General features: G+C 33.7%; 1 protein-coding gene across 4 annotated transcripts; it reads left to right on the top strand.

The window, feature by feature from the left end:
* Nucleotides 1–2,207: 2,207 nt before the first annotated feature.
* On the top strand, nucleotides 2,208–11,427 carry LOC544026 (E4/E8 binding protein-1). Of its 4 annotated transcripts, none has more exons than XM_069296365.1 (8): nucleotides 2,208–2,441; nucleotides 3,231–3,375; nucleotides 3,513–3,728; nucleotides 3,805–3,929; nucleotides 4,004–4,180; nucleotides 7,321–7,614; nucleotides 10,269–10,565; nucleotides 10,813–11,427. In XM_069296365.1, exons 2-8 carry the CDS (start codon nucleotides 3,341–3,343, stop codon nucleotides 11,043–11,045), a joined length of 1,377 nt encoding a protein of 458 aa, XP_069152466.1. In that variant the 5' UTR covers nucleotides 2,208–2,441; nucleotides 3,231–3,340; the 3' UTR covers nucleotides 11,046–11,427. The 4 variants fall into 4 exon arrangements, with proteins under 4 accessions (XP_069152466.1, XP_069152465.1, XP_069152464.1 ...); XM_069296364.1 differs by having other exon boundaries at nucleotides 2,250–2,441; nucleotides 10,266–10,565; XM_069296363.1 differs by having other exon boundaries at nucleotides 2,250–2,441; nucleotides 3,998–4,180; nucleotides 10,266–10,565.
* The last annotated feature ends 106 nt before the right edge of the window (nucleotides 11,428–11,533 follow it).

Below are 11,533 nucleotides of genomic sequence, written 5' to 3'. Positions count from 1 at the left end.
AGGCTTTGAAATATAATTGGGTATATCTCACATACTCTCGCAGGGGATAGGTTCAACAGGGATGACATATGCACCTCTAAAATTCTTCAGGCTATAAAAGACAGAATAGAAATATGTTTCATGCAGTTTCTTGTATCTAAGAACTGCAATTACATGATCACATGGTATTTCATAATGGTGAAATCTCCCGCAACTACACACCTTGTATTTAAATTTACTATGTACTTCTTTGGTCCTTCAACAAGAACATTCGTATCAATCATCGATGGTATTACCTAACATGGAAAATTAATGTTCATTAAAAACAATTCCAAAAAAAATATGTCATTGAAAAATAAAATAAAAATATTTAATATCAAAATAGTACACCTTTCATACTATAAATGTCAAAAAAAATAATACAAACATTGCTTTACAAATCAGAAACAGACAAAGAAACTAGCATTTCATATTTCGACCAATATACTAATTTTTTTACCAATAATTCCATCAATATTACACTTATTCACAAATAACAAAAAAAATTACTAAACAAAAAAACAAATATAGCTTTCATCATCACAAAAAAAATTTACTAAACAAAAAAAAAATAACTAAACAAAAAAAATACAGTTTTCATACAGAATTATATTAACATTTACCTTCATATGCCAAACAGAAACATATATTCTAATTTCAACAAAAAAATAAACTTCATACATAATTAATACAAGTTTCATATAAGGTTCATACACGATTAATACAACTTTCATACTTCAACGATCCACATAATTATAAATACTTATTTTTTGACAAGTAACTAAATACACTGTACCATCAAACTCATTTTTTATATTTTGTTCATAAATCAAGTATTACGCGAATCTTCAATTTTATTAAAACTCAAACACATATACATTTACAGCTGTTTTTCAGATACGGTATATATACCAAAACATTGTTTCATCCCCAAAAAATAAGCTATAATCTATATCAGATCTTAAAATAATAAAAAAAAATCGACACAATGTTTTCCATGTTAAAACCCACCAAATCATAATCAAAATCAACAAATCATAATTAAACCAACCTGATGAATTCCACATTCCACCATTTTATTAATATCGACACAATGTTCTCCATCATAGCAAATCAATTTTTTTCCAACGTCAAAATTTCTTCAATTGGTAAAAAAAAAAACGAACTGATATCTGCTGCAAATCTGAAAGAATAGTGAAAATTGGAGGAAAAAAAATAGTTTGTACGTTGATGTCAATTTGTTAGAGCTTTTTAAGGAATTAAATCAAAATTTATTCTCATTTAAACTAATTTGAGAGATTTAAGGCAACTAACTAATCTGAATATTTTTTAAATTTCCTTAAAACGTGTTAATCAATTTACACCAATTAATAATTGTATTTAATTTAGTAATAAAGGATGTCATTTTTCATTTATATTTTTGTTAGTTTTTTTATTCAATTTTTTTTAAAACAATTTTTTTAATTATTTCAAATTAACATTAAGTTTATAATAATATGCTATAGCTTGAGATATTAAATGTTATATATTGAAATACAAACTCTAATGTTATATCTTGAGAATATTACTATAGAATATGCTATATACCTAATTTACACGTAATAAATTACTTAAAAAAAAGATGGAGGGGGTAATAGGACCTCATCAAATATAAGGTGTGTCGTAGGAATTTCGGGTATAGGCTAGGGGGTAATTGAGTATTACCCATTTTTATATAATATTTGATTTGCAATTTAAAGACTATGTATTTAATTTATATAGAATAAAAGGGTGAATTAGTAATACTTGGTATAACTAATCCTTTCATGAAACAATACCTAAAAATTTTCATAACTAATTCAAGATATCTACGTAACTTTAAGTCTCTAACCATATGCCAAATGACCCCATCAAAAAATCTATATATTATTTTAATGCATATATTAGTTATTCACATAATAATTATTTACGCCTTAACTAAGATAATCCCTTTTTTTAATAACTTATATGTATATTAGTTTTAATTATTCAGTTTTCTAATTTACTAATTTTTATCATGATAATTTTATAACTAAGTAACTTACCTTCCAAACCAAACAACCAACCAACAAACATAGTATTTCTTCATACGTTAATTCATTTTAATGAAATTTCTAGCTCAGTTACTATTGCTTTCGGTAAAAAAAAAAAAAGATACACATTATTTTTTTAAAAAAAATTAGAATAAATAATGTAAAAAAAAGAAAAAAAAAAAAGAAAAGAAAAAAAAGGGCCTTCTTCGCCACTAGCGGTGTAATTGGGAAATTTGGTGTATACCGATGACCGAAACCCCTTTTCCCTTTTTATGCAATGATTTCTCTGAAACCCTATAACTCTTCAACTTCTCTAAAATCATCCATTTTCTCAACTTATCACTACTTCTTCCTTTAACTCTGCAGATTCAGGTGAAAATTTTATCTTCTTCTTAATACTACTTATAAGTTTGATACTACTTGTGTTTGTTTCTCAACTTCATGTATTGATCACGGGTTGTGTTTAGTTTGCAATTTGAGGATAACCCATCTTGATTATAGATTGCTTTTTTCTACTTTTTGGGTGGTGGGGGTGGGGGTTACTGAGATCGGTTTTACAGTTCAAGAATGTTGGATTTTGATCTTTCACTCTAATCCGGAAGAGTATAGTTGATGTGCTTATTTGGTATTCTTTTTGCTTATATTTCGACTCACTTATTTTAGTTTTTGAGCCTTAAAACATCATCCATTTTGTTGGGTTTTTGGAGAAAGTTTCGTCTGTTGATCTTTGAAAAGGAGAAGAAAGAAGTTATCTTTTTTTAGTTTCAGCTGTGTAAGCAGAGACCATTTTGAAATTAGTCAAATTTAAACACTAAATGGGAAAAGGCTTTTTTTCGGCGATGAACAGCTGCTTTTTGTTGTTGAAAACGCTGATCTTGAAGTTGCAATCTTAGTGCTACTCTCTGTCTCCTTTATTTTTACTTACCTTATAAATAAAGTAGACATGTTTAGAAAGCAAACATGATGGTATGACATAGTTCTTATGGTTACTTTGTAAGAAAAACTAAAGCTTTTTGTTTGCTATGGGTAACTGAGATTACCTCTCTGGGCTTGAGTTTGGTTAAGTAGTTGATTGATTGAAGCTTAATTCTTATTAACAATCACAAATGGGGTTGTAGAGTATGGGGAGATGACCCTTTTCATTTTTTGGTGCAAGTACAGATGGTCGACGTCTGACGGAAGCTTGTTGAAGTGAGAAAAGACAATCTTACAGATTGAAAGGAAGGCAGTTTACTTGGTATAGACTAGTGCTTTCAGATCACAATTGTGACATGGCTGCAAAACCAATTGACGATACCATATGGAGGTAAATTGAAAACCTATAACTACTATATTATTCTTTTTCCATACTACCTCTTACCTCTTCTGGAGGAGGCATTGATGAAAGCTGCAACTGGATCTTATTCAGTTCTAGTATGATATCTGGTTATTCTCATTTCACAGGGGTAGTTTCATGATCTCCCGTCCAGAGATGAGATTGAATCTTACAGCCCATCTATCAAGTAAAGCGTGCGCAAAAGTATGGCTGGCAGCTAAAGAGATGGCGGAGGTGATCTATCCTGAATTCCTTCCTAAGCGTGATGTGTGGCCAAAGAGTTTTAAAAGTGCTAAACTGATTGATGATAATATTGCCATTTATTTCTTTTCAGTTAAAGGCAGGTATGGTAACCAACCTAGCATAAATCTTTGCGTCTTCTGTTATACCACCTCTAATCTTGGTATGGTTTTGTCTCAGAGATGATCAAGTTTTTGAAAATCTGCTGTATAATTTAAGACACTACGACATTGCATTAAGAGCTTTGGTTGGTGATTCTGAACTCCTGATTTTTACTTCTGCCCATCTGCCAGAAAAGCATCACAGTAATGTTTACCATCCCAAAGTCTTGAATAGACAAGCTTCTTAACATGTTCGACTAACCACACTGAAGTTGCAGGATTTGAGGGTAAAGTATATCTATGGGGCGTCTTTAGTGGAAGACAAGCTCCTCCTCAAGAGTCTCCTGATGATTGTTTTATTCATAATACCCGAGTGACACAAGCTTCAATCCCAAATTCAGCAAACGATGGGAAGGATAGAAGTTGCAAGGAATTCTCCAATAGGAAAGATCCTTGTAAGTCTAGTTTCAAAAAAAGAAAAAAGATCGTTGTAAGTCTTTGAGTAATTAAACTTGTTGGCTGCTTGCTTGTTATGCTCACCTGTGTAATTTAGCGAATATCACCTACATCAAGTAGTGTATCATTTTGCTGGATAATGTGGATAGCTACATTTGTTTGTTGTATGCATGTAACTTGAAAGGAAAATATTTTGCGATGCTAGCGGTTAAACTGAAGTTTGAAGATACATATGACATTAGGTTCATCAAGATGTTTTAACTGTTCATTTTGTTACTTCTTTATTTTCTTTTCTGATTTTTCTTTTCTGAGAATGAGTTTTCTGATTTGATTTTCTCAGTTATCATAGAAAATAGTGTTCACCTCATCTTATTGAGTTTGGTCATTTTATAGTTTGAATAATCAAGGGCCATCTTGAGGAGACATGTAGTTCTTGTCCTTCAAAATCAGAAATGGTTGCAAATGTGCGTGAGTTGGTAAAACAAGTGAAAAGAGAAGCTAGTGGAAATTGATAGTAAATGGAAAAGCAGAAAGGAAGATCTATGGTTGGGCTTCTCTGTGAGAAAATGTCATATAGGATGTGTAAAGGCCTGTGAAGCATGCAAGAGATCATTTAGCACTACAAAAGCTCACTAATCACTCAATACAGTTGTAAAATAGCCAATTGAAAATGACTGTTCATCAGTGTAGTTTAGTGCATCAGAAACCAGGAGTTTGGTGTAGTTCCAATAGTTAAGTCATATCTTGATCGACCTTTCCCTTCTTTCTAGAAACAATAGGTGCTGTTAGAAGCAAACATATAACTTGTTCGTGGCGATGTACTAAATACCACTAATTTAACCAACTGTATTACAGATACAAGACTAATGGTAATGTTTCAGAAAGATGTAGCTTAAGAAATTCCTTAACTTTCTTGTCATTTGTCATTTCTATATGAATTTAAAGTACTTCATTTATTGTCCATGTGCGAAAGAAATCTCCATTGAACAGTATTCGTATTTTTGTCCTTTTCCTATTCTTGTGTTTCTTTCTGGCCTCATTTCAGAGGGGATAGTTGAGTTTGTTTTAGGCACAATGTTAAATGTGTTCCTTATAAGCATTGTTTTACCTGCAATTGTTTTAACGGAAAAAGGATAAATATATCCTTGAACTATCATGACTGGTATCTAAATACCCTCTGGTATAACTTTTGGATGCTGATGTTCTTACCGTCTAAGATTTGGGGTATACATACCCTTTGTACTAATGGAACACGTGTCGTGATCTTTAATGGTTTAACCAAAATTTAATTAATTTTTATTCACAATTAGATAACCCACTTATCTTACACAACCCAACCCGTGACCCGAATTAAAAACCTCTTCTTCTTCTCCCGCAATCTAAACTAACAAAAAATCACAGAACTCAGACATTGAATTCATCTATGTGCTTTCGAGCAACAGATACACATTTATAGAGACTGAACTCTGTTAATTGATAATGTACTGAGAAATTACAACATCTAGAGCATAAGAACAACAGTAAAGAGAATTGACACAACCATTAACGCTATTGCAAACTAAATTTACAGTTACTACCATTACTCCAACCTGAAGACCACAATCTAAACACCGAATCCAAGTCTTCTCCTGGTGTGCTTTATGCATATGTATACATGTTTTCGATTCTTTCTTCAAAATAATAAAAAGTCAAAAGATGCAGACATTACAATTTTGTAATATAAACATATTTTCAACAATTGTTCATCAGCTTTTTGTGTATTTCCTCCCGCTCCGTCTTCTTGATTCTCTCCCTTGCCCAAAAACCCTATTCATCACACTCCTCAATTTCAATTTTCTTGTACCCTTAATAAAATCCCTTTCTTTCAAGTTCTATTTTGTCAAATTATAAGTGCATAGATCAGCCATTGTTGATGTTGGTAAACTGTTCCAATTTCTCTACCCCATTACAGCTACCACAAGGTTAGTGGCTGACAAATCGCACTTGAAGAAAGAAAATTGTGATTGTTTGTATATGTATACAAGAAACATAGACCAGCCTGAAATGATCCATAGTCGGGAGTAAGAAACAAAAATAAACATCAAAATTAGGTCCAGCCGCCCACAGAATCTTTTTTTAATTTTTTCAAATCCATGAACAAACCACTTAATTAGGGTGGAAGAAGTGTTATAATTCGGGTCATGGGTTGGGTTTAATTGTGTAAGATGGGTGAGTTTTTTAATTGTGGATAAAAAATTAGTTTAATTTTGGGTGGGATGTTAAGATCATGACACGCGTTCATCCGTTAGTGCAAAGAGTATATACGCTTTAAATCTTAGACGGTAAGGGTAAGGACATCAGTGTCCTAAAAGTGTAATGGAGGTTATTTAGATAGTGTATATGATATTTCAGGGGATATTTCTCCTTTTCTTGTTGTAATTATTACTAACCTTTTTCAAAGTACTAACCTTCCTAAATTTATTGGTAACCCTGTCTTGAATTTGGTTTCTTACTTGAGGAAGTTGGAAATCCGTGGTACAAAGTCAGATTCCTTTTTTTTTTTTAAAAATAGTTTTCAGGTGTAACAAGGATGCCCCTATCAGCATAGATGGTTTTATTTTATTTTGCCTTTGGGAATTTTTTTGGTACTATGTATATGATACATGATTGTTGTATATTAGCACCTTTGGTGCAAATCAATAATATTGAATAAAATGTGCTTTTTGTAACAACTTAAGCTCCTGGATGTGATGATTACACACTTCAGCATGATATAGTATCAGGTAGAGGTTCTGAGTTCGAGTGTCCTGCCACCCATTATAAAAAAAGAACATCCACGTGTTTGGTCTATGGAAAAGAATTAGGCCCACACATGAGGGGCGTGAGATGAGATTATATAATATTACTTTTGAATAAAAATTTTAAAGGAAAATTCACAACTACGGGTTACATACCAATTTGTTAGTGTCTATTTTGAACTTTAGTAGTGCTTCCATCACGCCCAATAACTAGTTTCTTTGCTTTTGTAACTTGCTCTTGTACTTATTCAATGCATGGATGAAAAAGATTTTTCTTGTACTCATCCCTTCAAATTTGAACTTTGAAGTATGATTTTTTTTTAAAATTTGGACATCCTCCTCTTGCTTTTTTGAATAAGCAGCAACTGCCTCAAAATCGGCTAGAAAGGGAAGACCACTTGATGACGCTTGGCAACATGCTACTCCAGTAGATGGAAAGAAGCAGAGGACAGTTTGCAATTACTGCGGATTTATCTCTTCCTCTGGAGGCATTACTTATCTTAAGACACATCTGGGTGGAGGTGATCCGACGGGTTCACTGAAGGGTTGTCCAAATGTACCACCAGAAGTCAAAAGGGTGATGAAAGAATGGTTACTAGGAACTATAAGAGGGGGGAAGGCCCCACAGCTACAGGAAATCAGGACTGACTTTGAAGGTATGTTTCTGAAAATAGGGATGCTTCTATGTATACTTTAATATGGAAAACTAGTTGTATCTCGACAGGAGTCTTTTGCTCCACAAAAAGATATTTATTTCTATCAGAATGAGAGAAACAGAAGTGTTCTGAGCACACTGTTTCTTGTCTGTCCCATAGCTTAATTTTGGATGGCTTGGAACTGCACTTTTGTAGTTTGAACAGGGTGTGCAGTTGGTGAAGAGCTTGTGTAGATTAATCTCTTTTGGCTCGTCGAAGTATTTTGCTGTTTGTAGATTGACTAGAGACCCTTCCATATCATTGTATACTTGCTGCTTCACACTTTTGATAGCAATTACAGCCAGTTCCATGCTTATAACAAAGGAGATTTTTCTTATGAGAAAGAGTTAAGCCAACATACATCAGTTCTGTCCTTTTAAGAGTACTACAATGTTCAATCACCATTATGACTTCAATTTACAACAATATACATCAAGTAGGATTAATACTAGTAAAAGCATTCATGTTTAGGTCTTATTGGCAATTCATCAAACACCTAGTGTGCATAAAACATTACAACCTTCTTTCTATGATGTTTCTTCATCTAACAGCCCTTCTTCTTGCCAACTAACGATACAACCGGTATTCGATAATATTCTCTCCCACAATTACAAGTTATATATCCCTTACTCTTTTTAAGTGTAAAACATAAAAGGACTCATTCGTATATAATACACTTATTTATTAATTCTAGACTAGACTGGACTATAAAATAGAAAAATGCATATAGAATAATCCTATAACTCTTCTTACTTGGCCCAATTGTATCACTCGACCTATAATTCTACCATTTAAATCATTTCTTCTTTCAAGAACTGTAACTCAGTGCTATTACTTGTACAAATGGTGGTTTCAACCTCACTATACCTTTCAATTACCAAGTTCAGAACATATTCAAGTGTGAGATGAAGAATTAACCTCTTGATAGCCAAATCTTGAATTTCAGATTTCATGGTGTTCTTTACCAAAAAATGAAGGTTCAAGCAAGAATCTATAATCCTAAGGTTTAATCTTGTTATGAAGATTCGGGAGTTGAAACTAACTCAAAACACCATTAAAACTCACCTTGGAGTGTGTTCAAGTTTTGACGAACTCCCTTTCTCTAGGACATTTTTCAGACTTGGGGAAATGAAGAAATGGGCCCCAACTAGCCTTTAAAAAGGCCTCAGTTTCCTACGTGGCCTACACAGCCCCCTACGTGATCCATGAAGGTCTTTTTGGTTGCGTAACTGCTCTACTACTCTTCAGTAAAAAGGCCATAACTCCTTATACTAATGTCCAAATGACAAACAGGTTGAAGCATTGGAAACTAGTCTTAAAGAAATTTAAAAATGATAGGTTATGCACCACATAGCTGTTTATATCCATGGAGATATTTTGATTGACGTTGGGTCTTGTGCAAGCTCATTTAATCCGTTACGTAGTTCCCTACTTGGCTTTGTTCTAGGGCTCTCCTTACACCGTTAATCTCTTCTAAAGTTCTAATACACCTTCCATCCTCATCGTCATGTCCATGTGATAATATACTAGTCTGTACCCTCCTTTTGGCACATAACATTATTTCTGGTCGTCGTCACTTTATTTAATCCTATCTGTTCAAGCCTTGGTGGACAAAGTGACCTCTATCGGCGGAAGGTACCAGGTACCTCGTTGTATTAGTCGAGTTGCTGCTCCTGACACCACGATTATAAAATAAGTGAGGAGTTGAAAAAAGGCACTTTCGGTTCTATCCACTTTGTTGTAGATTTGTTAATGCATATCAGAAAGAGAGAAAAGCAAAATATTCACTGAGTGCGAGTTGGATCATTCAATTTTGGCTATTAGAATGTTCTCATTTTGGATAGTTTGGAGAAAATTTTCAGTCAGCATTCACCTCGTAGAGGTGAACTCTTTCTACATCAATACTTTGTCAGAAAAAAAGAGGAAATGCATTGGAAATATGTGCTATGGAAATTAGTAATCTTTCATATGAAGAGCCACTCCTGATATACGAGGTCCGAAAAAGGCTGAGCACATCATGCTTATTGTACACAACCTTATTTTGCATTTATGCAAGAGATTGTTTCCACGGCTTGAACTTGCAACGTCCTTTTAAAGTCAAATCCAAGACTAGTTCATTTCCTTGTGAAAGTTGGAAAAGATTATCCCACGAAAATGGACAAGTGCTTTAACTCTTTTTACTGGGCTTGTTTATTAGTTCAGCTTGCTGTTTTATTTGTCTTTGCTATTACATAATTTTGGTTAATTATATTCCCTCTTCCTCTAAGGGAGGAATAACAGAGTCGTCTTTGCACATTTATGTACATCAATGAATTTCCTCTTGAAATTTTGACCACCACCTTTGTACAGTGCATATGGAAGTGGCATCCTTTCCTGCATGTATTTGCTAAAAAATTTATTACGGGTTCGAAACAATTTGTTTTGTTTCCATCACACACAATTATCCACTTTTTTCTTTATTTTTAATATACCCCAAAAAGATTTAAGGTTATTGTGCCAAGATTGCTCCTGCTTTCTTTTTTTCTTCTGTTTAAACTTTTTTCTAAATACGCCCTCTCTCAATTAAGATTTAACTCAGGGTGCTATTGTTTGTACCTTCTTCTCTAAATTAGCAGTACCTGCATCCAAAAAATCAGTTAGAAGGGGAAGGCCACTTGATGCTGCCTGGGATTATGCTACACCAGTTGATGCAAAAAGACAGAGAGCAGTGTGCAAGTATTGCGGTTTCATATCTTCTTCTGGAGGAATTACACATCTTAAGGCACATTTGGCTGGAGGTGATCCAAAAGGGCCCTCAAAAGGTTGTCCCAATGTGCCGCCTGAAGTTAAAAGGGCAATGGCAGAATCGCTCAACAGAACAGTTAAAGGAGCGAAATCCATGCAGCCAGATGAGATCAGGAGGTACATGAAAGGTATGTTTCTAGGGATATAACACATTCAGAACATGCTTTCATGAGGAAGTGTGCAATATGTCGACGAAGTTTTTTGTACCATATATACAACTATAATATATCTTTTAGTCCCCAAGAAAAACGAAGGGTTCTTGAAAATTTTAGAAGTAGGTAACTCTTTAGTTTACATAGAAATTTGCACGTTTTCTTGCTGTACATATTTAGTTTTCCTTTCTTGATATAATAACTACTTTTTCAAATGTTTCAGCGGAAAATGATTGGTCTCCTCCCAGGTCAGATGACTACTCGTTGAATCAACATAGAATTGTCAAGAATGCTCAGTACTCACATTTTGCCAATGGGAATTCTGTTAATGATATGACCCTGTCAAAGCAATCAGAGACTGCACATGTTGATAGTTATATGGAGGTTATGAGTTCTCACAATGCTTGTAAGTCGAGCTTCTTAAGCAAACCTTCAACTCGAGTAGGTTTTATTTAACGTGTGCATCAGTAGGTTGAGGACTAAGAGCTAGGAAGTCGCTTAAATCTAATGGTGGGTACATGCTCCATTAATTTATGACATGACAAAACATACATGAGGACAGATGAAAAAGTTGATTGTGCTACTTTATCAACAAAGAGGTTCTTTTGATGTACAAACACCTTTTAACCCAAAGCTTGACAACGACAACATGGTGACATTGCTTGTGATTATTGTATCTATGTATTTATTGCGACGTTCCCTCCAGTTTGGAGTGATTTTGCAGTTCTATTAAACAGGTTGAGAATCTCCTCTTTAGTGTACGAACATTTGAAAGTTCTGAAGTTGATACTTGCTCAGAAAACTTGGTTGATACTGAATTGAATCCGACATTATCTTACACTCAGGTGTTTAAAGATGCAAATACTCTTTGCATATCAGTTGGAGATGAACGTATTTTAGATATTGCATGACAGGTTGATCGTATTTCGTTTTTGGTCATGAGT

Source organism: Solanum lycopersicum, chromosome 4, assembly GCF_036512215.1.
Source record: "Solanum lycopersicum chromosome 4, SLM_r2.1".
Classification (NCBI taxonomy): domain Eukaryota; kingdom Viridiplantae; phylum Streptophyta; class Magnoliopsida; order Solanales; family Solanaceae; genus Solanum; species Solanum lycopersicum.
This window is presented reverse-complemented; position numbering and strand designations above follow the sequence as displayed.

What these genes read in the sequence shown, in the direction of transcription:
- LOC544026 (XM_069296363.1), top strand. Translation starts at nt 3,341, where the DNA reads ATGGCTGCAAAACCAATTGACGATACCATATGGAG. An exon ending in ATTGACGATACCATATGGAG is followed by an intron (nt 3,376 to 3,512) that starts GTAAATTGAAAA and finishes CTCATTTCACAG; the next exon opens with GGGTAGTTTCATGATCTCCC. An exon ending in CTCCAATAGGAAAGATCCTT is followed by an intron (nt 4,181 to 7,320) that starts GTAAGTCTAGTT and finishes TTGAATAAGCAG; the next exon opens with CAACTGCCTCAAAATCGGCT.